The 27,853-nt window shown below is 39.2% G+C and overlaps 1 protein-coding gene across 1 annotated transcript in view; it reads right to left on the reverse strand.

The window, feature by feature from the left end:
* RGS9 (regulator of G protein signaling 9) overlaps positions 1–27,853 on the reverse strand; it is a 1,872,571-nt gene that overhangs the window by 358,947 nt on the left and 1,485,771 nt on the right. The window contains exon 9 of the mRNA XM_044085112.1: positions 26,016–26,087. Within this exon, the coding sequence (XP_043941047.1) occupies positions 26,016–26,087 (72 nt within the window). The remainder of the gene's footprint in view (positions 1–26,015; positions 26,088–27,853) is intronic.

The following is a 27,853-nucleotide window of genomic DNA, read 5'->3' on the forward strand; positions in this document are numbered from 1 at the left end:
AAAAGTATGCAAGAGTGGTACAGGATATGTACGAGGGTAGTGTGACAGCGGTGAGGTCTGCGGTGGGAGTGACAGATGCGTTTAAGGTGGAGGTGAGGTTACATCAAGGATCAGCTCTGAGCCCTTTCTTATTTGCAATGGTGATGGACAGGTTGACAGACGAAATCACACAGGAGTCCCCGTGGACTATAATGTTTGCAGATAGAAATTAAATGGATAATTATTTTATAAGCAACTAGAGCAAAGCACCTTAATGACTCTGTACCTTTAAAACCAGTATTGAAATCATAAGGTCTAGCCCTAACCCTAACAATCACATCAGAACAAATTTGTCTTAATACTCATACTGTTATGGAAAGAAGTTTTAATAAATTAATGCATAGGGTTAAGGTTAGGCTAAGGGACAGGAACAGGATTCGAGTTCACTCACATAAGTAAGGTGGAAGGGGGACCTCCCAAGTTTCTTACAGGCACATGTACATAACAGCATGTCTTTTTTGACTATGTCATAACATTTGGTGCACATGATATGCAAGTTACTGCAGAAAATAAAGACTCCACACTGTTATTTAACATTTAACTAGCATATAGTAGTTCAGGGTTTGATTTCCTCTGACTCCATTTGCCAGATGTGCAACTCTGAATAAGTCACTTAACCAGATCATATTCCTAGACTATCCATGATATGGATTAGTTCTCTACCCCTATTAGCCAATATAAATAAATAAATATAATTCTGCCTCCTTGAGTCTAATGGAGAATGCCATTAGCTTCCACTCTTCTTGGTTAAGCCGCAGAAGACGATGTCCTATCCCAGAGATGAAACAGCATCAGTTTTGTGAAACTTTTAGTAAACAATGCAGATTAGTGGACATGAAAATATTTCTTTCTTTAGGTTCTGTTTGCTCTACAGGAATGCAGTATGTCTGATAATTTCCACTTTGCCTAAATCTATTATGATTTCACACATCAATTGAATGTTCCAGAAAGACTATTTCCTGCTCTTAGACAGCACACCTTTACAGTCAACTGTAGTTCTGCAGACTGATTTATTTAATTTTTCTTCAAGGCATGTCTCAGACATACTTCGTATTCTTCCATGGTTCTGCCATCCACAAGGATATCATTCACTTGCACTGCAACTCCCTCTAAGCAATGCAAGATGACAATACTGTTTTATTTGAAAAATTTCAGGGCACCAGTATTTCTAAACTATAATCTTTTCAAGCTATACTGCGGTGGTGGTGCTGCGGTAGCATAGTCGCCTCACAGTAAGTCATTGTCCTGTTCGATTCTCAGCTAGAGCGTCTTCTGTGTAGAGACATGGGTGAATGGGCATACCTTCGTTGAAGGTTGTGCATCAGGGTTGGCAACTCGGCATGTAAAAATCCACTGCCAATCATTAGCGGACCGGAGTTCCGCTGTGGTGAACCCTAACAGGGAAAAGCCGAAAGACACAACAACAACAACAAAACTCTTTTCAATCTATGTCTGGCATATGCAGTAATACAGTTTAAATTACCACTTTTAAGATGCAAAAGTATCCACCCAAGACCTACTCAAAGAATCCAGCTAGGAAATATAGTAGCTCCTCAAAGCTTTACAATTATTATTATTATTATTATTATTATTATTTTGTAAGCAAAAGTAATCTTTCTTGACTGCTTCATGCTTCATTCAATCTTTTTAAATGAATATAAATGCACACCAATACATTTCTCTTCAGAAATAGAATAATGGGTATACACTGGTCTGTAGGCCGTGTCGCTTGCTCAACAATTCCATCATTTTCCATGATAAACAGCAACTCTAATTTCTTTCCTTGGGAATGGAGAGCTTTTTGTCTGTATATAGTCCCTATATTACTGCATTTGTTTTCAACAGGTTTCTCACACATCTTTAAAGCTCTTTAACTGTTCTCCCAAGCATCATTTCTCCATCTATATATTTGCTAGGGTATTTGTATTTAGATGGCAAATCATGTATATTGGAATGAAATGTGGTTCTCCTTCATATTCAGGGTGAGCATCAAAATGTCCCAGGCAATTTATTTGACCACGAGTGATTCAGTAATATAGAGCTAGGCTGTTGTATTCTCTCTGGAATAAACACAATGAAATACTTTCCAATCATTATAGTTGCATCAGACTTCATAGGAGTACCCCCAGAGTAAGAAGCTGAAATGTTCATTGTCTGTCATGTCTGCCTAGTTTACTCACTGACGCAAGGAAACAGATGCTGGTTTGTTCTCCATAACATCAGTATGTGACTTGCTGTAACACATTGCTTCCAAATGTCCTTTTCTATGTAATTTATTACATTAAGACTTTAAAGGAGGATAATTGTCTCTTGTGTAACCACATTTAGTTTCCATCAACAGCTTTTGTCATGTTTTTTTTCCCATGTTGGTTTTTATTTTACTTCATTTTGTTGGCTTGGTGTATGCTTGTAAAGCTTCTTGTACAAATCTCACAACTTCACCCTAGAGTGTTACTCTTTACACATACTCTTTCAGTCGCCAAATTATTGTCAGTGTTAAGACTGACAATAATTTTATTCAATATATAACAATCAGCACAGTGCAGTTGTGATATCCTCTCATTTTATGACAAAGTTAAAGTTCATAGTTTAGCAAAGGGATTTGAAAAGAATACCTGCCTTTTCACCTGGCTTTGCATTCGTTGGTAACAATAGGCTTATTCATGTATTACATTTAATTTATGGAAAAAATATTCATCAAATTTCTGTAATATTACAGGAAATTTTCCTTTATCCCCTCCCTTTCAAACATGAAGAACTTAAAATGATCCTTTGTCTCACTCCTCATGGATTAGGTTCAGCAACTGGACTGCACATTTCCATTATGTTTGTCAAGGTTCATTGCATGTCTGAGTCACTCAAAGAATGCCTTCAGTCTAACAATTTGTTTGGGTTTCAAAACTGAAGTTCACCGATGGGCTGAATTTTATCGTTTTCTACATGCTTTTGTTTCTCAGTTATGCAGACACGGATTCATGTCAAAAGCACTTCTGCTACCCCCACTTCCAATAACATGTTAAAATAAGCAGCAATGAGCAGGGGTGGAGAGTTGCATAATGACATCAGGCATAAAAGCACATAACATAGGTACAGGTCACATTCACAGCCTCAGCATTTACTCTACATAATCAATACAGCAACCAGAAGATTGTTTTCTAACCACTAAATAGCACTTCTTGACATCTCTCTGCTATTGCTGCCATCACAGATATACCATCTATTACGGAGGTGAAGCTTTTGTCTAGGCACATAAATAATGCCATTGCAAATGCATGTTCTGCTCCACTTGGCATTATGTCTCTAAAATTTTATGTTTTAAATTTTAAGAATCAAAATATCATTTATTTTCCTTTCATTTTATATAATTCAACAACTGTAAATCCCTTTTAAAAGGATGGCAAGGCCAGAGACAGCTTCTGTTAAATATCAGTATCAACCATTGTTGACCTGGGTGGATCCTTAGAAACCAACCAAGCAATACACTCTACACATTATTCCTTTTCATAAGGGCTTGAGGAACAAGCCCTGGGAGTTATATCTCCCATCTATTATCCAGGTAGTATAACAACTCATTCATTGACATATTAGTCCGTATACATGTACCAACTGAAGATACCTTGTCTGACACAACAGATGCATTCTTGTATACTAAAAATACTTTGGTGCAAATATCAGGCAATAATAGTAAAAGAGAAGAGTTGGTGGCTACATATGAAATGGTGAGCAAGCATTTGGCAAACACCACATCTGACTGATACAAAAATGACAGATTGGAGTTTTATCCTGTCCTCATACAACTGTATACTCCACATGATTTTTAATATTTTAACAATAATGTCACAACAAACAAAAATATACGGAATTTAAGCATGCATCAGTCATTTCTGTATAAGCCAAATATATTGCATGTAAAATTAATGTTTACCAATTGAGTTTCAGTAAAGGGTAGGTGTTGACTACCACATCTTAAATAATACTCCAGTTATAGTGTAATACAGGAGGACTATATCGCACAGACTTACGGAAAACAGAAATATAATATAACTCATAGTTTAAAACATACCGTAAGCAAGGACGCATTGTATCCCTTTGCACTTCTAGCACATAACACAGCATTCTGAACCTGAACATCATATCCATCTCAGAGTAACCCTATCTAATCCTATAAGGTTACTGCCCTCATGTGATACACACTGCACTGTCACTGTGGTGCGCAGTGAGACAGAAGATTACATGCACTGACATATTTCTTGTATGATGTAATATTTATCCAGTTATACCTGCACTGCCAGACTTCTTGTATGATGTAATATTTATCCAGTTATACCTGCACTGCCAGACTTCTTGTATGATGTAATATGTATCCAGTTATACCTGTGCTGCAAGACTTCTTGTATGATGTAATATTTATCCAGTTATACCTGCACTGCCAGACTTCTTGTATGATGTAATATTTATCCAGTTATACCTGCACTGCCAGACTTATTGTATGATGCAATATTTATCCAGGTATACCTGCACTGCCAGACTTATTGTATGATGTAATATTTATCCAGTCACAGCTATCTTTTCAACCCAGAGTTCAGAAGATCCACTAGCATAAGTTAGGACAATGACAGTATTGTGTAATCATTAGGAAAATTCTAACCTCTCAATGAAGATACTCAAAGAATGGTACCCTGCTTTTGAATTGTAATCTGCCTCTCCAAAACCAGAACTATGTTGCCAATGTTGGTGCATGATCTCTTGACCTTGGCAGCACCAACAAGATTAATGCGGAGCAGTAAACATTGACTTGGTGCAAACACTCAATTATGAAGTAAGAAAATATGTTGTGAAGCCACCGCTCAGTGTCCCCCATTTCTTCACTGCTCTTCATGAACATGATTTCACACCCCTCACAAAATGGCACTCGAAAGTCTGCAGATGGAGTATCAATTCAGCTTTCCAAAGCATAGCAGTAAGGACCTAAAGTACAGCGAAAGATCTGCAGTGAGCTTAGTAAGAGGGAAATCTCAGGCCTACTGCTTGTATACCCCCTTTCAGAAGGAATGTTGAACTTTATTGGTCCTGTATGTTATCATTCTCTTACCTTGTGTTCAGGGTTACAGCAAATTAGAGCGTGCCTTCCATGAACAAATTTCATCAAATTCCTGTCAATGCTACCACTCTCCTCCAAACAACCACACAGTGGTTATCTGGATCATTTTGGCAATAACAAAAAGTTAAATACTTTGCTGTAGTGAAGTTCCAGAACAGCATAATAAAGGGTGGGGTTTAGGGTGTTAAGGGATAACAGTGACCTACAAAAACGCGGACAAACAGGATTACAATATTTAATGGTATAAAGGCAGAAAGAAAAATAAGTTTTAAAATAGTTAAAGAAAATTAGATATGATAGGTAGATATGCAGAATAGAAAAAATAACGTCTGGCTCTATTAACTCTGAAAAGATGTTTTCTTTCATCCATAAACAAAATCACACCAAAGCTGTTGCTTTTGAAAATGTCAAAGTAAACCTTATTTACAGTGAGATTTAATTTTAGTTGCAATTCGTCACGCACTCGAGCATTTCAAGACTTTTCAGATGCTAACACTTATAGGCCCTGAACAATATAAAGCTTGGTTTATTCTTCTGTTTTTTTTTTCTCATGTCTCCATGACAACTGTAACCTAGCATGCTTCAGCAATTATCATTTGCTATACGCTATGCCTGCCAGCTGAGATTTTGAAGGGCCTCCATGAAAATAGAAATTCAGTAGCAATATATGACTTCTCCTCAGAGAAAATCTCCAGCTTGTTAATCATCATGAGAACCAAGTCCCTGCTTAAATAGGAATTCCAAAAGCAAGTGACAACAACGCTCACTGGACCAGACAAATAACCATGTGCACTGTTTTTCAGTTTTTGAATCATTAGAACAAAGAAGATAAAAATTCTATAAAAAAATGTATACAGGCATCTCAAAAACTTAAATAGGGAAACATAGTAAATGACTGAGTAAGGTTTGCTAGGCCCATAGTTTTCTTTTGGTGGGGGAGTGAGAGGGTGGTGGTTCTACATAATATCCAGCTGCTCACTTTATTTTTGCTTTCACTTTTTCCTCATATCCTTTGTAGTATCAGAACAGCCATCAACAAGAATCATAATAAAATAGAAAAAAGTTATGTCTAAAGTGAAGATGCTGGTGGCCACACCTAAGGTGAAATAACCATTTAGTTCTCTGTTGTGCCTTGCAGGACTTAAATGCATAAATATTCACTTATACTGTTCTAAGAAGGCAGAGTTTGCTAAGCAAGTCACACACACACACACACACACACACACACACACACACACACACACACACACACACACACACACACACACACTGTCATTCAAAAGACATAAGAATCTTTATGGTCTTGTGGAAAATTGTACCTTGTCAAGTGAAAACTACATTATATGCTTGTCCTGCAAACTACATACAGTGCAATAGGGTTACATACAATCCTAGAGACTGCTTACAGAAAAATATGGTTAAAACATATTTATTCTTAGTTATTGTTGGCATTTTCTCTACTGCCATTGAAACTTATTCCTAATTGTCCTGTTTGTGCCTTTACTGTTTTTAGATTGTGTTGCATATTTCTTTACAACACCTTCACAAATTGTTTATCTTGGTCCAGTGTTTAGGAATGCAGAAAGATTATGTTTACAGACATAGCTTTGTCTAAGTTGAAACCCTATTTATAAGACCATGCATATTTCACTGTTCTTCTATTGTGAATTTTAATCCAGCAGTATCTTTACACAGTGTAGCTGTGTTTTAATTAATGATGTATCTGTGTCTTTCTGTGTATCAGAGAGAGAGCGTACTTGTGTTATTCGGTTTTCCTTTACTGTGCCATCCTTCTAGTTAGTTAATATCCTGTCTTCATACAGTACAAACACAGTTACAAAACACAATGCTGCATGTATTTTACTCTATTGACAATAAATGCTGCAGTAGTTCAATGCTACTGGTTAAGCATTGTCATGCTTGGATTCATATTCCTGTTCGGATACCTCAGGGCACCAGTGGTGGGGTCCAGCATCCCTAAGGTGCCATCCTTTATGTAAGATGTTAAAATAATCTATTAACTGTCTAACATGGTGGTAATATTGGTGTTTGTTAAAAATTTTACAGTACTCATCAAACATTTGTTGGAAAATCTCCCCTGTGAACCACCCAGAATTTTGTAAATTCCTCATGTCTGCACTGAAAGTAGATTGTAAGCATAGTGAGGCTAAGACTCAAAAAAACTGAATTAATTAAATAAATGATTAAAATAATGTGAATAAGTGGAATCGGACAAAGCAGCAACAGCACAGACTGTTTAATGATGTAATAAGCGCTTTTATTGAGGGATATTCCTCCGCCTTCTTCAGACTTGTACGATTCCACTTATTCACATTATTTTAGTTTTTAGTTTTTTGGTTTTTTATAAATAAATGATTAAATGGTAGGAATAAGATGTGGGAAATGGTGGGTTTAACCATCATCACCCAGAGTTTCTTCTTATTATCAATTATATTATTTTGAAAAGTCGACATTGAGACAATGGAGCTTTATGTTGCTTCCATCTATATTTGCTGATACACAAGTGATACATTTTCATGCATATGGGTGTTTTAGTTGTACAATAATGTCTACTATAAGTGGAGATATGCATTACAGTCTGGCAGTTAAGGTCGGTAAGTTAAAATTATATATTATTAATAAGCTCCACCCAGTAGTTCTGTGTTTGCACCTGCAGTTTCTTTTGCAAACTGTATGATTCTGAGCAGTCACTTAACCAGAAAGAGCTGCCCTTCAAAAGAGAAACTTGTGTCCAGTGGGCATATCCATTTAACAAATAAATTAAATATCATGAAAACCACCTTTGCAGTTCTTTAAAATATATGACTATTTCTTTGCTAACTCAAACATATATAGACATCCTAATCTTCTTCTTCTTCTTCTTCTATAGACATCCTAATGCCAGTGTATATTCATGATTCATGTTTTGTTTCTTTTTGAGTATATGCATGGGCAACTTTGAGCTGTACCATCTATTTTTTGATACAGTGGCATAATCCAAAAAAGAGCAACATCTAGAGTCTTATCAATATAATAATTACATTCTTAGGTATAATTTCTGTGGCTTTTTCTATGGGTTACTTTGTACAGTAAATCTCTGTACATAACCACATTTGCACTGTCTGTTACCCAAGTGTAGCAAGTGACACTTTTTGGTGTTATTACTACATTTATATATTTACTATTTTCTGATGTTGGGAAGGGGTACATTTTGGCTCCATATGCTTAAAAATGTAAATACTTAATAAAAGTTATAACAATTGAAGTACATGTTGTGTTTCTTAAATAAAAAGTAGTTGTAACACTTACTGTTAGAGTCCATTTTAGAATTTTATGGCCAAGTAAGGGTGATCTCCTACCTCCTGGGGACTTCAATACTAGATGGAATAACATAGGTCCTCATAATAAGGACCTATCATCTGAATCTGCTCTGGAGGGTTTTTGTATATAATTGCATATCCAGCAATAAAAGCCCTTCATACTGGAGTGGTAAATGCTGCAGACTTGTTATTGACAAAACTGCCAAAGAAGTATAGAAGCAGTGGTGCTACAGCAAGTCACATCTGTAAGCATGAACCACAAAACATGGAAAATTATAGAAATGATAAGTCTTTATTATCTTCCTTTACAGTAAAAAGCTGAAACCATTATAGCCATGAACTGGGTATGCTTCAAACAATCTGAAGACTTTAACTTAGCACTCTGTATCCTTCTTGGATCTATTAAACAAAGATGCCCTTTGAGGAAAAAAGAAGAAAATAAGAAACGTGATAATCTGTGGATAAATGTGACAATAAGGGAAAAAAATGACCTAGCCAACCTGTATTTGTTTCTGTAAACAGAGGCATTCTGAGCTGATATAAACAAAATCCTGAGAAATCACCAGTGAAAGCCCAAATAAACACTAAGATTTTCTGTTCTCGGAGGTACAACAAATATATTTGTTGACTGCTTTCATACTATTATACTAAAGCATTCCAGCCAGCTTAAAAGCCTACCTATCAAACCCTGCTAATTGGCTCAAACAGCCGACAACTTTACATTTCAACACACATACATTTTGTATAAAAAGTGCTTTCATCTGGAATATCACAACTACACTTCAGCAGACAATCTGCTTCCAGCATAACTAGAAAAATTTTAACCACCTATTGTGTTGTATATTGCAAACAAGCAAACAGTAAATAAACAACCAAAAGAACTATGTGGAAGCCTCACTACATGTTTCTTTCTGGAGCTATGGAAAAAAACACCACACAAAGGTGAAAAACATCTAAAACAGAAAATTGCAAAAAAGATCACTTTATTTTGTGCATGGATTCTTTTGAGAAAAGTTTATAACGAACCGTCATCTCATGGGCTGTCAAGCAGAGCATGATTAATTAAGCCACATATAACATGGGTTTACACCAGGCCATCTCATCTAAAATGGTTATTAAAATGTTTGGATCATATTGCTGCCAACAATGATAGTGGATTTTTATCTGGCATAATAATTCTTAACTTTTCCAGAGCCACTAATGTGATAACCATTATCTTTTAAGAGCAAGGTTACAGAGGCTAGAATGCTTAACTACAGTGTTCCATTCTTTCTCCAACTACCTGAAATACTGTGTCACAACTGTGCATTGACTAATAGTCACATGCTTTTACTTCAAATAACAGAGTTCATCAGGGATCTACATTGCAGCCACTAATACTGAATAACCAAAATATGTGCCAACACACTAATGACAGCCAATTAATCCAATACCCTGTTGACTCTACACTTCTTCATTCATCCAACAATGCTGGTACTCTCATTTATGAGCTGCAATTGCGATTTAATATCGCAAGGTTCTGGATCTCTGATAGCCTAAGGTTGAATGAGTAAAAGACAAAGGTAACAGTATTCCATAAAAGCTACCATAAATCTACATGCAAATCTCCATCTGCAATTCAGGGAACGCTAGTTTCAGAGGTCACAAACCATGCACTGGCATAATACATTAATTATATAACTAGTAATGTCTAAAAAAAAGCAATTGCTAATATTGCCGAATACTAAACCCTTTGGGTACTATAAAGCCCACTGCAAAAGGGAGAGAGTCTCTTCATCCTTGAAGGGTTTAGTATTCACAAACAAAAGCCAGTTAACTGTGTTGAACTGAAATGAAGAGGCTACTTAGGCTAGGATTCAGAAAACTTTGCCAAATTGTGGTGAGTGAATCTGCGTGATGATCAGCTACTTGCAGGGTGTGTGTGATTCAGGGACACCTTTAACTCTAGTGGGGAATGCCATGCTGCCAGTCATGTTATATAGTAATGGCCATGTACTGATATAGTAATAAACAACATTATGAAATTTTTAAAGTGAGTGGTTTGATATATTCAAAAAAGGTGAAACGATGGTGGAGTGACTCAAATGTATAAATGCCGCAACAACACACATTGTTTAAGTGAATACTGTTGAATATCCTCAGTTTCTCAATGCCATGCTTCAGCATGTGGGGGATCATATGGGGTTTCTACATACCACAGAGGAGTGAGGGAACACCTTGTGGGACTTATATGATATTGCCCATTTATTTTATTAAAACTGTATCAAACTGCTTGCTACAAATACCATGCCTGCAGGGAGCACTACAGCACTCATATTTTAGTTGAAAAAACATTTGTTTTTTACTTTTAAACTACAGCAAACTGCTTGCTACAGTTTAGACCCTTCACAGAGAGCTAGAGCACTCAGGTTTTATTTAAAAAAAAAAACTTTAGCAAACTGACTTCTACAATGTAGCAAGCAGTTGCTTCAATTTAGTCCACACCTTGAGTGCTATACTGCTCAGATCTGACGGCAAATGTATTACTGACTTAAAAGCCAGTATTGCACTAAAGAGTAATCAGGATGATTGATGGCTGTTCGCACCCTAACAGTTCCTACCCAGGGCAGCTGACCCACTTTCATAGTTTCATAGTTTCACAGTTTAGTACTAGGCTATCTGCCCTGGGGCATTTGCAAGCCTAGCCCTAGAGATGTGGCTTTCGCCACCCCATGTAGTGGTACTAAGGTGTATAGAATAAATTCAGAATACTGTGCCTTTGTCTAGTAGTGACACATTGAAGACCCCCTCACTTATTAAAATTAGTTTACTGTGCCTCTGTTAAGTAGCGACACAGGGGTGACCCCCGGGGTAAACCTACAACCTCCCATCCACTCATCAAGATTTCTCTTGAAGAGAGTCAGTGAGGGGCTCTGCCTAACATGGACTGGGATTTTGTTCCAGAGTATGGGAAGCCTCTGAGTTATGAATCTGTTCCTCCAGCATGTTCTATTCATGTTTGTACTGAGGTTTAAATCTTTGGCTCTCGTGGTTCTTATGGATTTTGATTTTTTGAGGTGGAGCATGTCCATCAATTCCTGGTTGGACATGGCCTTGTACATCAGACACAGATCACCTCTAAGCAGGCGGTATGCTACTGAATAGAGCTGGAGTTTCTTTAGCCTGGCAGCATATGACATATGTTGGAGACCCTTGATCCTCTTGGTGAGGTACTTCTGGGGTCTCTCCAGCTGTTGTAAGTGCCGGGGGAGATACATACCAGATGGGGCATTGTACTCAATCATGGGCCTGATAAGGGAGGAGTACAGGGGCACAATGACCTCCTTTGATCTGGATGTGAACCCCTTCATGATAAGGTGGGCAAGGTAGAAAGTCTTTCTAACCACTTTGGCAACGTGGGTGTCAAATGAGAGGTCACTATCAACTTGGGTCCCCAGGTCTCTGATTACTTTTTCGGTACTCAGTGGGTTACTGTCTATGTGATAATTTGTGGGTATTTTGTTTTTCCCAAAGGGGATGACTATACATTTCTTGGCATTCAGTTTGAGGCTGTGATTCCAGCACCAGTTGTCTGTTTTGGTGAGGCCTTTCTGTAGGATGTATGTGTCAGCTGGTGTATCGACTATGGCGCCTAGTTTGCAGTCATCTGCGAACTTTGTCAGCCACAACCCTCCCATGTTTGCTTTCACATCTGAGAAGTAAATGCCAAACAAGAGGGGTCCCAGGACAGAGCCCTGTGGGACATCACTTGTGACTGGCTTTGAGGACATGGCTCCCGCAATCTTGACTTTATGGGTTCTGTTCTTTAGCCAGTTTGTAACCCATCTTGTGACATATGGATTTACATTTAAGCTGTTTAGCTTATCTATGATCCCCGAGTGGGGTATTGTGTCGAAGGCTTTAGCCAAGTCCAGGTAGGCTGTATGGACTGCCTTGCCCTCATCAATGGCTCTAGTGACTGTTTCGAAAAAGTCGACCAGGTTCAAAAGGCAGGATCTGCCCTTTATAAAGCTGAACTGGGTGGGATCAAGTGTCTGTAGGTCCCCAATGTCATTGTTTATGAGTTCCATAATAATTCTTTCCATAGCTTTGCAAACCAGGCTGGTCAAGCTTATGGGGTGGTAGTTCCCAGGGTCTGTAGTGGAGCCTCCCTTGTGGAGTGGGACCACTGTTGCTGTACGCCAGTGTTCAGGTACATATCCTGTAGTAATGCTAAGGTTAAATAAAATTTTTATATGCGGGTTTAGCTCCTCTTGGAGTTCACGTATCACGCAGCCGGGGATACCATCAGGTCCCATAGATGCTGTGTTTTTTGCTTTGCTGAGGGTGGTTCTCACCTGGACATCAGAGATGACAGGGAGGTTACATTCAGCTGGGATGAGTATTTATTCTTTTGGAGGTGAGGGAGGGGAGAAATTTGCACTGAACCTGTCTGCCAGAATGTTAGCAATATCTGTGGGTTCGGTAAATTTTTTGTCGTTGTGTACTAACTCTGAGCATATCTGAGTGTTTCTGCCCAGGTTTCTAACATAACTGAAGAATGCCTTGTGGTTATCTTTAGTGTCCTTGGCGATTTTTCTCTCAAAGTTGGCCTTGGATATTTTTATGAGAGAACGTAGCTTTCTACTAGTGCTGACCAGAGATGCCTTCCCTTTATGGGATTTTGCTCTTTCTTGCAGTAGCTTCCTTCTTTTGTTATACAATTTGTTTATGGCTGGGGTCCACCAGACAGGATGCTTTCCTTTGGTGGAGAGGGTCTTGGTTTTATTTGGGATTGCACGATCCATGCATTCTTGGAGATGTCCGTAGAAAGCATTTGTGTAGGATTCAGCATTGTGGGATGTGGTTTCCATTGGCCCTGTGGGCTTAAATGAAACCATCTCAGTCTTGAGAAGTGTAAAGTTGGCTTTTGAGAAGTTTCTCACTGTAGTCTTTTGTGCTGGGGGTGGAGGTGGTAAATGTATATCCAGGGTGATTAGTTTGTGGTCAGATCTCACCAGTGAGGGCAATACTTCCGGTGTGGAGCATTTTGTCCCCATGTTTGTGATGATCAGGTCTAGTATATTATCCCCCCTTGTGGGAGAGGTGACTAGCTGTTCCATTGCATTTGAGTTTATGAATTCCAGGAACCTTTGGGCTAGGGTGTTAGGGCTAGAATAGTGCACCCAGTCTATGTTAGGGTAGTTGAAGTCTCCCAATATGATGGTATTTGGTGAGACATTTATATCTTCCAATGTCTTCAGGAAGGCTGAGTGGGGCTCTCGAGATTGGGAGGGTGGCCTGTAGCATGCAGCCAGTTGTATAGCAGTTTTGCCTATGGTTAGCTGCACCTGGATGGTCTCCGATGCTTCATGAGTTGCCACTAACCTAGAGGTCACCCTAGCTATGCTACTGTTGCACAATATCATAATTAGAAAGTAGCTTTAGCAGTGTGGGGTCAGTTGCAGAAGGAGCAGTCCCTTGCATTCCAGAAAGTGGAGCGTGAGCCAGATGAAGTGTTATTGGACAAATCAGCAGCAAAGAATTATCGTTCTAGACAGAGGTAGGCACAGCATGTCATGGCACTGGCAAAGAGGCAGTGGCTTGCATATACCTAAGGGCCATAGTAGGGCACAAAAAAGCAGATACTACTAGTAAAAGTGATGAATGCAAAACCAACACCAAGCTATACCTATTCATGCAGAAGCTGGCCACACTGTGCATCAGGCAAAGACAACCCAAGTAACAATGTACAAATGGCAAGACACAGTTATCTTTGCACAACTGAAGTGGGAGAATATTTGTGGATGTCTTTCATAGGGAAATGTGAGAGTGCTGAGGACAATTAAAGGAAAGAATGTAATTGTGTGTATGGGCTTTGAGTGGGGTGAAATTAACATGAAAGGTTTAGTGAAGGGCCACTGTCACTGAAAATGCGTGTTTATCTGTGTGATGTACTGGGGACTGTGGTTGTATGACTGTGTGTCTGCTGTGACACGGCCTCGGCAGTATTTGCAGCTTTGCATATAGATCTACTGGACAGGTCCAGGGCATGCATGGTAGAGATGAGTATCCCATGCATACATCTGCCCACAAGGACTAACTCTATAAAGAGTTCAAATGATCATACAACAGCCCTGGTTAAATATCAGCATGTTTTGTGAAAATTATGGATATCTGTTATGACACAAGCCAGTAATGTGACTGACACAAACCAGTGGATGTTCTTTCCTGGCCTTAAACACCTCCACAACAGAGGTAGCTGTGGAAGTGATATCTAGATCATCTATAACCATGATGACCACCAAGTATGGAGGCTGTAGTGGGACAACTTTGTGGATGGTACATCATGCACAGCAGGTGAGCTTGAGAGGAAATGACACATTCTAGTATGTAACATATTCTAGCAAAACAATCACAGTGCATTCACTGCCATAGTTAATCTTGCACCTTCTGCATCAACTAACTCTGCCATAGCTAAAATGGAACTAGCCTGTGCCTCCATGATAGCCCAGCACATATGCTGGGTTGTCGTCACTGGCACACTAACGTCAGAGAGATGGTGGTATACATGTCTTCAGCAAGCACCAGTACCTACCGTCCTGTGTCTACTCCCCTACCAAATGGGACTAAGGTCAGATCATGACAAGTGTCTAGTACAAGATACCACACTTACCTGACTGCTAGTGTTCCCATTAGTCTGCCCTTCCTATGTGGTTTGGGTCTCCTGGGTGTTCATAGGCATAGAGGATGTGTTCATGGTCTGTGCAGGGTACACAGTTGTCAAATTTCCTGTGTCCAACATACACATTGTAGACCCTGTCCGTGTCAGCTCAACCCCACCATCATCATCAGAGTTTGCAGAACCTCCAGCATCAGGGATTGGCAGTTCCACAGTGGTGCTGCTGGATAGACAATCACCTGTCAGCACAACAAGGCACAATGCCCTGTTTAAGTATGACCTAGCAACAAAGGTATACATGAAAGTCAGAGGTAAGAATAATAACATGTAATAAACAAATATTTAAATAGCATACCTTATGAAGATGGCTGTACAGACTGAATCCATGATTTTCCTGTATAACCCAGGTTAGACAGTTTTTAATAACTTGGCCAATGACTAATGGATCAAGAGGACTTGTGGCTACTACTACAGAGGGAAAGTGCTATGTACCTGGGACCGCCGGATCTCCATTAGATACTCTTGCTGCCTGGTGAAGCTGTGCACCAATATCCAGCACCACACTGTGGGACCATGTGGTGGTATAGCCTCCATCTCTGTGAGAGCTGACTTGACATCTGGCCCACCACTTGTTGACCTATAGCTCACTTTTCATTAGTATAAGTAATGTCAGGCATATAACACTACTGAGTAAATGCCCCCACAGTAAAAACTGTAACACTACAATTTCCCAAGATGACATGACTCTTTCCTCACATTATTAAAATGAGTTTTGCTGATGTGTTATACATATAAGCTATAGAACTGGCAAGTGTTTTTTACCCAAAGTGATAGCACAAAGCAGGCCTGAATGTGCTCATATGTGCTCTGTGTATTTGCTGATGGGTGTGTTTCCCATTAAGCTTAGCAATCCTTCAGCACAGTAATTGCCTTACCCTTGCAGTACTCCTCTCGGTATAATGATAAATTTAAAAACAAATTCCTGTGTTGGGTATCCATATAAATAAATTATATAACAAGGGGAAATTACTTAATGCTTATACGAGGTCTCATTTAACCACCTTAAGAGCAGACTTAACGAAGCTGTTAAAAAGCTTAAGGGAGCCATTAATAAGTCTAGAGATGAACATCAACATAAAATAGCCACTGAAACCAAAAATTACAAATATTTTTTAACTATGTAAGGTAGTTAAGAACAAAGCTGAACATTAACATAAAATAGCTAAGGAAACCAAAAATAACTACAAATCTTCCATTAACCATGTCAGATAGTTAAGACCTAAAAATCTAACAATGTTTGGAGCTAGTCCAGAAGATACTGCTCATTCAGACCCAAAGGAAATAGTTAATTTCATAGTTAACAAATTTAGTGCAAATTGTACTCCATCCAGTTACAACTATTCCACAGATTCTACATTCCCAGCCATGCCCTTATTATTATGGAACAAGCCCTCTCAGCCTTTAAAAAGCTAAGAACATTTAATCTATGGGCCCTGATAACATACCAGTTGTATTACTAGTACCAAATATGGACTATCTGAACACTTATTAAATCTCTTTATTCTGAACCTCTTCACTGGTTACATTCCCAAGACCTGAAAAAACAGCCACTGTAACACTATTAGACAAGGGTGGCCCACCCATGGACCTTGGTAACTACAAACTCATTAGTCTCTCTCGACTCGTATGTAAAGCTGTGTAACATATTATCTTAAACCTCATTAATCTGGACATTGAAAAACTCTTAACTCTGGACCCTTATCAATTAAGCTTTGTCAAAGGCTAGTACTGCCTTTTTAACCTTGTTAATTTCTTTGAAAAAAGTCACTGAAGCAGTAGAGAGCAGTTATGTGGTACACATATCTGAATCTGGCAAAGACGTGTAACACTATTCTCCATGCAGATTTTATTTACATCCTTGAAAATCTAAATATAATCAACATGTACAGTCAATATCTAAATGGCTGTCTGACAAAGCCCATGCTGTTAGAGTTACAGCTGCCAATTTTGAAAGAAAAAAGTTACCAAAGGTATACCACAGAGCTCACTGTTGGTCATCTCTGAGCTGACATCTGGTTCTCAGCTATACAGGTCAGCACTCCTGTCTTACAGTTATCTACATTTGCAGGTGTGTTTTTATTGGATGTTGTTATGCAGTCTTACACTCACACAGTTGCTCCAGTATGGATTAGACTATGTTAATAATTGGTACAAGGACATTGGTTTCAAAATAAATGTGTAAAATGTAATACAAGTCATTTTGGTGAACTAAAAATTTCCACAACATACCATATAGGTGCCACACCCCTCCAATCAGGCACTGTCACAAGAGATCTATACACACTTGTTAATCATTTATCATCTTTTAACTATCATGTCTATTATGTCTTCGCAGTAGTTTAGAAAGCATTCTGTCTGTCTCACCTAATTTCCAAGGGTATCTCTCCTAGAGCCAAAGAAGTGTTAATTCCCCTTTACTCATTTTTCATCAGGCCCATTATTGAATAGAATACCCCTTTTGGAATGTATTTGTCTAAACATAGCACTCAAAATAAAAGACCTCAGTGATTCTGAAGTACAAAGAGTAGTGGCCTCTAGACTTTTGATTATCAGAATTATCAGTACAAACTGGCAAACTTCTCCATGTACTCAGTCTCTTAGAGAATCTTCCATGGTGATCAGTGGCTAGCCTTTCATAAAAGATCTGCTTAACCTATTCCTCTGAAGAGCAGATGTTTTCTCAAATACCAAGTTAAAAAAACTAAACCTTCATTAACAGGCAGGTAAGACGCATTGATATAATTTATTCATATCCCAATATATCCTAGATCTCTGGATCATGTTACACCACATGGCTAGCATAACAGCACCCTTGCCAGCTTCAAGGTAAACCTAGATTACTGGATGGGTAGCCTCAATATTTCCGCTGGTTTATCTTGTGTTGCCCTCTTTGACATTGGAGAGACTTTTTGAATTTGGTTTATGGGTTATGTTTGTAATGCCTATAGACTAACTGTCTTGTATGTACATGGGAACCTTTGGATGTTCTCAGCCTGGGTATGCCTAGTATGTACATGTGAAATTTCGGATGTTCTCATGTCTGAGTAGGCTAGCATGTACATGTGAACCTTTGGATGTTCTCAGTCTGGGTATGCCTTGTATGTACATGTGAACCTTTGGATGTTCTCAGTCTGGATATGCTAGTATGTACATGTGAACCTTTGGATGTTCGCAGTCTGAGTATGCTATAAACAAAACCTAATCTAAGATATGAGGACCATGTATTCATGCAGATAAAGTCCCTGGGAGACAATGTATGCTAAATGTATTATTTTTATCTGTTATTTATTTTTGGGGGGAGATGGGCAGTGGTTCTATACATAGCAGACAAAAAATTATCCTGTGAAAAATTAAGGCAGTGTATCTACACACAGGATAAGTGCCAGCATTTCACTGAGAAATACTTTTATCAATAACTGATTATTCATTTTACTTAGGGTTCCATGAGAGATAATATTCCTTAATGATTAGATAAGTCATTTATATGTATGTGTGTATGCAGGGCAATCTTGGGTGTCATGGTGATAGTGAACTAAAAGCAGGCTTCCAGAACTTTAATGTAAAGCAGCGTCCCCTGAAATCATTATAACGGAAGCAGTGTCACTGCATTTCTTTTTTGAAGCCCCAGTACTATATTTTAAGACATGTCTTGAGAAGATTTTTGCTGTTTAATTAGCGAAACTGTATGACCCTATAATTATGCTGTTAAAAATATGGTAACTCTCAAAATCATTTTATTCTGATGGCTCTGAAGTGCAAATGCCAGTAGTGTATTCTTGTAGATATGCAACATCCGGTTTATTCCATATAAACACAGCCTTTTATTGTTTTTGCTGTCATCTTATTCTTCCACAAAATCTTACATTAACCATATACGTTCTTGAAGCAAAGCAGTCTGACAGCACACCCTAGATACTGATAGAAGAAAGAAGCAGAATCAGCAATGTGCAAGAAAGACAAAAAGTATCTCTTACAACCATAAGAAAGCCTACTACAGAAAATAAAAATATGACAGACTGCTCGATGCTTAGAAATTTAATTAACTCTTTTTGAAGGCCACTGCCAAAATTTTCTGAACATACTTGCATCTTTGTAAGCATGCATCAGGAGTCTGTTTCCGTCTTGCACAGCAGGAAATTAGACAGACCACATAGGGCATCAGATAGAAATTACGTGAACTGTTTTCAACATATGCAATGATGTATGCTCTAATAAAACAACATACACCAAAATTAGTATATGGTACATTCACAAATGTGTCTTAATAAACGTTATGCCTGGTTTGCTCATAGATTTTGTATTTAGTGATAATTATTTTATAGAGAGGACCCATTTTTGTTTCTGTTGCTTTCTTAGCATACACCAAAACTATAAGAATTTGAAAGGCAGGAGGCATTTATGCACACACACACATACACACACACACATTTATGAATATATATATATATATATATATATATATATATATATATATATATATATAGTTCACCTTCAGAAGCCTGAATGATCATAAGCTCGAAATTCATAAGCCTGAGACCAAAATCCTGAAAACTCAAAAGACCTGAAAACTTAAAAGCCTGAAACCCAAAAGCCTGAAAACACACAAAATACACATATTGACTTTAATGTGGTTTCACTGTTCTTAGCGCTGTGGTGGAAAGTTATAGGTTGGGTTCAGGTAAATGTGTGATTGTTTTTACGTTAGGGTTAGGGGCGGGTTAAGTGAGTTAGGGTTAGGGCACAGGTTAGGCGTGTGTGCGATAGTGACAGACTTTAGGGTTAGGGGCGGTTTAAGTGAGTTAGGGTTAGGGCGCGGATTAGGTGAGTGTGCGATAGTGATGGACCTTAGGGTTAGGGTTTGGGTTAAGGTAAGTGGGTAGATAGTAGCGTCTTTGTACTGGCATATTAGCATTATTTGTATTCTGTGTGTTTTCAGGCTTTTGAGTTTCAGACTTTTGAGTTTTCAGGCTTTTGGTTTCAGGCTTATGAATTTCATAGGTTCATAGGTTGGTACTAGGCGATCAGCCCTAGGGCCTATACAAGCCTAGACATAACAATTCCCTGGCTATTTCTTCCCACATTATTTACTTTCCTGGACCCCTGTCTAGCAGGGCGACTGACGTGATCCCTGGGGTGAATTTCCTTTCTCCCATCCAATCGTCAAGGTTCCTCTTGAAGAGGTCCAAAGAGGCACTCTGCTTGACATGTATGGGCAATCTATTCCAGAGTCTGGGGAGTCTCTGGGTCAGGAACCTATCCCTCCAGCATGTTTTGTTTATTGTGATGACAAGGTTTAGATCCCTGGAGCATGTAGCTCTGAGGGATTGGGATTTCTTTAAGTGTAGTATGTCCAACAGCTCTGGGTTTGACATGGCCTTGTATGTTAAGCAGAGATCGCCTCTGAGTAGGCGATATGCGACAGAGTATAGCTGGAGTTTTAAGGTGGTCAGCGTAGGGCATCTGCTTTAGGCCTGTGATTCTTTTAGTGAGGTATTTCTGAGGCCTTTCCAGTTGTTGCAGATGTCTTGAGAGGTACATACCAAATGGGGCGTTGTATTCTATAATGGGTCTAATGAGGGATGAGTACAGTGGGACAATGACCTCCTTTTTTCTGGATGGAAAGCCCTTCGTGATGAGGTGTGCCACATAGAAGGATTTCCTGACTGTTGTGGCGATGTGGTTATCGAAGGTGAGACCACTGTCCACCTGTGTCCCTAAGTCTCTTATCACACTTTCTGTGTTTAGAGTACTGCCACCTATATGGTAATTCATGGATACATGTTTTTTCCCAAAGGGGATAACTATACAATTCTTGGCATTGAGCTTGAGCCCATGGCTCTGACACCAAGCATCTGTTTCTGTAAGGCCCTTTTGTAGAGTATCCACACCATTTGGGGATTCAATAATGGCTCCCAGTTTGCAGTCATCTGCAAACTTTGTTAGCCAGATTCCCTTAGTGTTGACCTGTACTTCAGAGAAGTAGATGCCAAACAAGAGCGGCCCCAGGACTGAACCCTGAGGTACTCCACTTGTCACTTGTCTGGAGCTGGATTTGGAGTCAGCTACTTTTACAGTGTGGGTTCTATCAGTAAGCCATTTAGCAACCCATTGGGTGACATAGGGATTAATGCCCAACTTAGTAAGTTTATCTATGATTCCAGAGTGGGGGATTGTGTCAAAGGCCTTGGCAAGGTCTAGATAGGCTGTGTGGACCACCTTACCCTTGTCCATGGCTCTGGAGACTGATTCAAAGAAGTCAATCAGGTTCAGGAGACAAGATTGGCCCTTCACAAATCCAAACTGGGTGGGGTCCAGTGTTTGAAGGTTGCCAATGTCTTTGTTTATAAGTTCCGTGATAATATGCTCCATGGCCTTGCAGATAAGGCTTGTCAGACTGATGGGACGGTAGTTTCTGGGATCCAAGGTGGATCCCCCCTTGTGGATTGGGATAACTGTAGCTCTGCGCCACTCAGTGGGCACGAAACCTGAGGTGAGGCTATGATTAAACATGACACTTAGGTGAGGTGCCAGTTCATATTGTAGTTCATGTAGTACACAGCCCGGGATGTCATCTGGTCCCATGGATGCTGTATTCTTGGCTTTAGAGAGTGCGTTTTGTACCTGTGTGGCGTTATTACTGGAATTTGGCAATCTTCCGGTATTGAGATGGGCCATTTAGGGGGTGAGAGGGGTGAAGTTGGCACTGAATCGATCTGCCAGGATATTGGCAATATCCTTCGGATCAGTATATTTAATGCCATTCTGTTTTAGCTCAGAGCTGATCTGAGCATTGCCATTTAGATTCTTGACATAGTTATAGAATGCTTTGTGGTTGTCTTTGGAATCTTTGGCAATTTTATTTTTGTAACTAGCTTTGGAGGATTTTATGAGGCATCTTAGTTTCTTACTGAGGCTAGTAAGGGAGTTTTTTGCATCCTGGGATTTTCTTCTTTTCTGCAAAAGTTTCTTCCTTTTGTTGTAAAGTTTGTTTATGGCAGGGGACCACCAGATTGGTTTCCTTTTTTTGGATGAGAGCATTTTGGTTCTATTTGGGATGGCACGATTCATGCATGAGTGGATGTGCTCGTACAGTGCCTTAGTGTAGGATTCAGCAGTTGAACTTTCAGTTCCCATCTGTATGGGTGTCATGAAGTTTGTCACTTCTGACTTGAGTAGCATGAAGTTGGCTTTGGAGAAGTTTTTTATGGTGGTTTCTTTACTGGGGGGTGGGGGTGGGATGTGGATGTTAAGGGTGATTAGCTTATGGTCAGACCTGACTAAGGAGAGGGTGACCATAGGTATGGAGCATTGATTTCCCATGTTGGTAATGACCAGGTCTAGGATATTGGAGTGCCTGGTGGGACTATGGATTAGTTGATCCAGGGCGTTGGAATTTATGAATTCCAAAAACCGTTGCGCAAAGGTGTTGGGACATGAGTAGTTTTCCCAGTTAATGGCAGGGTAGTTAAAATCACCCAGTATTAGGGTGTTTGGTTCTGTCTTAATATTTTCCAGTATGTTTAGAAAGGTGTAGTGAGAATCTTGGGGTATGGTGGGGGATCTGTAGCAAGCTACAATTTGGATTGCAGTCTTACCTAGTGTTAGTTGCACTTGGAGAATTTCAGACACATTGTGTTGGCCAACTAGCCTGGTGGTGTGAATATCCTTGGTGAATATTGACACTCCTCCACCTTTAGTGTTTCGGTCCTGGTTTGGTGGCCGAAAAGTGTGGTAAGAGTTATAGCCTGGTATTGCAGGGCTGCTCTCTGGAGCCTTGAACCAGGTCTCAGTTACTGCACAGATATCGATGTTCTCCATTTTTAGGAGTGCCTCGAGAGAGTGCATTTTGAGGTTTAGACTTCTAGCATTGAGTAGCATTACCTTCAGATTTTTCATGCTTGTACCTGTTACGGTGGTGGTTTTGTCCTTTGAAGTTTGCCTAAAAAAGGCACTATAGGGGTGGCAAGAGCCTTAGCCAGTAACCTGAATCCCAGGGGCAACAGGTGCAGACCATCTCTGGCAAAGCATCATGGTCTGTCAATCATGTCGTCCCAGGCAGACAGATACTGGATCCCCTTTGAATGACACCATAAGCAGCCAATTGTTGAAGTCAATCATTTTATCCTTATATTGTGGTATCATTCTGGGCAAAGGCAGGATGCTACTCAGGGCTAGGGTCATACCTGCCTGGGCCACATGATCCGAGAGCTCTTCCATGTCTCTTTTCATATAGTCCAGGGAGGTACGTCTCAAGTCATTCACTCCAACATGGACAATGACAGAGTCATATTTGTACTTGTTGTGGAGTGACTTGAGTGCATGCGTTATGTGGCGGATCCTGGCACCCGACAGGCAGCTGACTGTAATTTTCTCCTTATTCAACCTGGTGAGAGGGACATCAGTGTGCCGGACTATAGAGTCACCTATGACTAAAGTGTCAGGTACATTGTCTTGCCTTAGGAGCTGTTGCTGGGTGGCACACTGGTGTTGTGAACTATGTGACACATTGGTTGTGATTGGTGTTTGTTTGCGTTTCAGCTTCAGAGGTCTTTGTTGCTTGGGCAGGTTACAGTTAAGGGCCTCTGCATATGTGGATTTAGTGTTGCTATATGTGGGTGTTGGTGGTGCGGGTTTAGAAGGGCTATGTGTTGCCTGAGGTGTAGTGTGGGTGTTAACCTTCTCCTCTTGACTGTTTAGCACAATCTTGGGTGGAGAGAGCTTTGCTTCCATTTTGGCTATGTAAGTGCATCTCTCACAGGTTGTAGTGTTGGGTGGTAGGAGGAGAGGGTTGTCTGTGTACATGAGGCAATTGCTGCATTGCCCCAGTATGCCCAGATTCACCAGGTGGACAGGAGAAATCACGGAAGCTGACCCTTGGACATGCCTGGTTTGGGGCTTTTTTTTTTTTTCTTTGTAAAGTATAGGAGCTGTTTCCTTAGCAAGGTACTTTGCAATTATAGGCTGTTTAGTGCCTACTATTAATTTCTCCTTGTTAACAAGGAGAGTTCAGTGTTTGTATGAGTTTAAGGCTTCCTAGTGCTTTCCAGCAGGTATTAGAGAAAGTGCTAGTCACAGGGATGCTTAAAGATAAGATTGAAAAGAATGCACTCTGCAGTGTGCACTAGAGAAGTTAGATGTGAAAGTAGGTAACTTGAGTTTTACCTGTTTAAAAAGTTAAGGTTTAGTGGAGAGTTACTATTTTTAAAACAGCAAGATGGATTGAAAGGGGTGGTCACTTTTGTATTTTGGTAATATGAAATACTGTAGGATGGCCAATAAATTTAAATAATTGAAGGGGTGGGATTTCAAAATGATGATTTTGTGATTACTCACATAAGCCAGTGAAAGTAGAGAGAAATGAGATATATGGTCAGATTAACATAAGAGGCGGGCAACTAGAAAGACAGTGGTATTTAACAAGACAACTTAAATGGGTGGGAGGACGGGAAAAAATTCTGCCTGACTCAGAACAGAGAGAGCTGTGGTCTCTTTTAAAGTTTTAATATGCTGTTAAAACAGAATGCAAGCAAAACACAAGGTAAAGAAAACAAACTACAGTATTCAAAATATAGAAAGGCAATACAGTAATACAAAAAATAAAAGCAAACTAACCTTTCCTTCACAGCAAAGTGTAGCAGAGTCTGGATGAGCCTTTCTGGTAAAGCTCTGAAATGTTTTAGTTTACTCCTTAAATAGAAATTTTAGTTCCTAGCTCCACCCCCTCTGTTAACAAGTGATTAACCTTAATTATACCATGACCCCCTATTAATATTCCAAAACGTGCACGCTGATTGGCCAGCATGCACGTTGTAAATCGACTTATACTAATGGAAAAAGGTCCAGTCGCCCGGACTTTTTCCATTAGTAAAAGTCTTTTTTTTAAAACACTGTCTCGCTATGTTAAAAGAGTTTAACATAGCGACACAGGTTTTAAAAAAGCAACGGAGATCTCTGTTGCTTATTTTAAAGCTGTCTCTCTATGTTAAACCCATTTAACATAGCGAGACAGGTTTAAAAAAAAAAGCAATGGAGAAAGCAAGATCTCCATTGCTTTTTACTGTTTCGCTATGTTAAATGGGTTTAACATAGCGAGACAGCTTTAAAACAAGCAACGGACATCTCCGTTGCTTATTTTAAAGCTGTCTCGCTATGTTAAACCCATTTAACATAGCAAAACAGTAAAAAAGCAATGGAGATCTTGCTTTCTCCGTGCTGGCCACAACTCTGATGTACTGTGTAGGCATGCGCAGTACATCAGAACTGCCATGGATGCCAGACAGCTCTTGGAAGGGCAGCAAAGAGGCATTATACAATGCCATTATTTAAGAAAAGTAATTGTTTATTTTCTTAAATAATGTCATAGTATAATAGCAATAACCCACTTCTGGGTGTGGGTAATGTGGGATTTAACCACGGTTGTCTTTGTTTGGTCCCTCGGGCTTCGGGACCAAACCACGCCAACCGTGGTTAAATCCCGCATTACCCACACCCAGGTGTGGGTTATTGCTATAGTGACCTCTTCTGTCTTATGAATGAGTCCTTAATTAATCAGTTTTTATTTCTGCCTGACTCAGAACAGAGAGAGCTGAAGGGGAACCATATATATATATATATAATTGTAATTATAATGCATGGTAATTGTTTGTGGCTTTAGTCCCTTAATAGAAAATCCTTGAGTGGTTGTCATTAAGATTTTTCATGTAAGACTGAATAGGCTATGAGGGATACAGCAGTGATGGTATAAATTATATATTCAGGCAAACAAACTCACTTAAACAATTAGCTCTTACATAATTGTTGGTATGTTTTTAATGTACAAGCAGTTCATGCTTACCTTTTTTACCTGACTTGCATTTGGATCCGTCACCCGGTTCTGTCCATATTCTAATACATCTAATGCCCCAGGCTGTTCAGAAACAAGAATAGATATTAGTATGTATCAGTTCCTAATGATCTCAGGTTATAGTGATGCCACTAATTCTTTTGCAAGATCCAAGGAGTCACGATTGGTTTGATTTTCAAACAATGATCTTTATATAAGAACCTAAATCATGCCTTCCACTAGTGTATTGTAAAGAACCGTGAAGATAATTCAATTTAATTACTAACCAGTTTGGCAACAATGTTTTTATGTGAACTCCCTTCCCCAAATACAAGGCAAACAGCTTCAAACAGTTGGAAGAGGATCACTGTCCAACCAATGTTATACAAAATGGTCACCCTTTGAGCCTTAAAATATACAATAAACATCAATCCAATTGTTGGAAATATTCTGATCTATTATAATATGTAGACTTCAACACCTGGAATAATTCAGTTCAATATGAATATCAGAAGTGATTTAAGATCGATAGGAATCATGCTATGTCACTGCTATATTTTAAAACATTTGCTGTAGAAATATATAGTCAGAAATAGCATTTGGTACATCAATAAGCAGTGGGTTATTGTACAAGTATACATATATATATATATATATATATATATACACACACACACACACACATACATATTTGTTTGTGTCTTTTCAGCTTTTCCCAGTTAGAGGTCGCCACAGCAGAACTCCGGTCCGCTAATGATTGGCAGTTGATTTTTATATACTGGCTTGCCAGGCCTGATGCACAACCTTCAACAAAGGTACGCCCATTCACACATGTCTCCATGCAGAAGACGCTGTAGCTGAGAATCGAACCAGACAGCGTCTTACTATGAGGTGACAACACTACCGCAGCCCCACCACCACAGGTTACACATATATATATTTTCAGCAGAGGCCTGGGGAGAAATGCTCCATAGGCATGTCTTTGTAATAATTGATGGAAATATTCTGATATTCTTATATATTGGAAAACAAATTATACAATTTAAATTATAAACATTGCTTTTATAAATCATCTTATTAGACCACATAAATTAATTTTGTTTCCAGGACAGGACAGAATTAACAGTAGAGACTGGCAGGGGAATAGATAAAAATGCATGTAAAAGCCATTCAGAGATGTATACCTACCTCAGTAGCATGCCATTTATATACTTATTTTCACTAAAATGAGGGGAGGGAGGGTGGCCTAATGGTTAAGGTGTTTGTCTTATAAACACAAGGTGCAGGGTTTGAGTCTCACAAGGGGTAATTGGCTAGGCTTAAAATGGCTCGCAAGGGCAGTTAGCTTAGTATGAATCTATGAACCTATGTCATCTCACATCATTATACCTTAATGGGGGAATAACCATGTATCTCTTTGTATGTTTCTGTGCACTGAGATAGCTGAATAAACATGTATGGTGCTGTCCTCCATTTACATAGACATAGTTCAATTGTGCTATGCAATACATTTAGCAGTGTATTAAATATAGTCTCCAACTCTCACTACATGTCTTTTGGGAGGTACCCCAGGATACCACTATAGCAGTGGGTGGGGAAAAAATGTTTGTGTAGAAAAATTAAAACATCCATATTAATAATTCCATAATGAATGAGTATGACGTTTGTATATCATAAATGCCTTAGTATTCAGAAAGAATCCCAATGAGAGTGTAAGTTGTTGCAGCCAAAATGAGCAGTTTATGCAACCATGTAAAAGTAAGTCAGAGACATGATTAGCTATGATCAGGAAGGCCTCATTATAAGATAATGTAAATGTCTTTGAATCACCAGTAATTACCACCATTGCT

Source organism: Protopterus annectens, chromosome 10.part0 (assembly GCF_019279795.1).
Source record: "Protopterus annectens isolate FY-2018-M chromosome 10.part0, PAN1.0, whole genome shotgun sequence".
Lineage (NCBI taxonomy): Eukaryota > Metazoa > Chordata > Ceratodontiformes > Protopteridae > Protopterus > Protopterus annectens.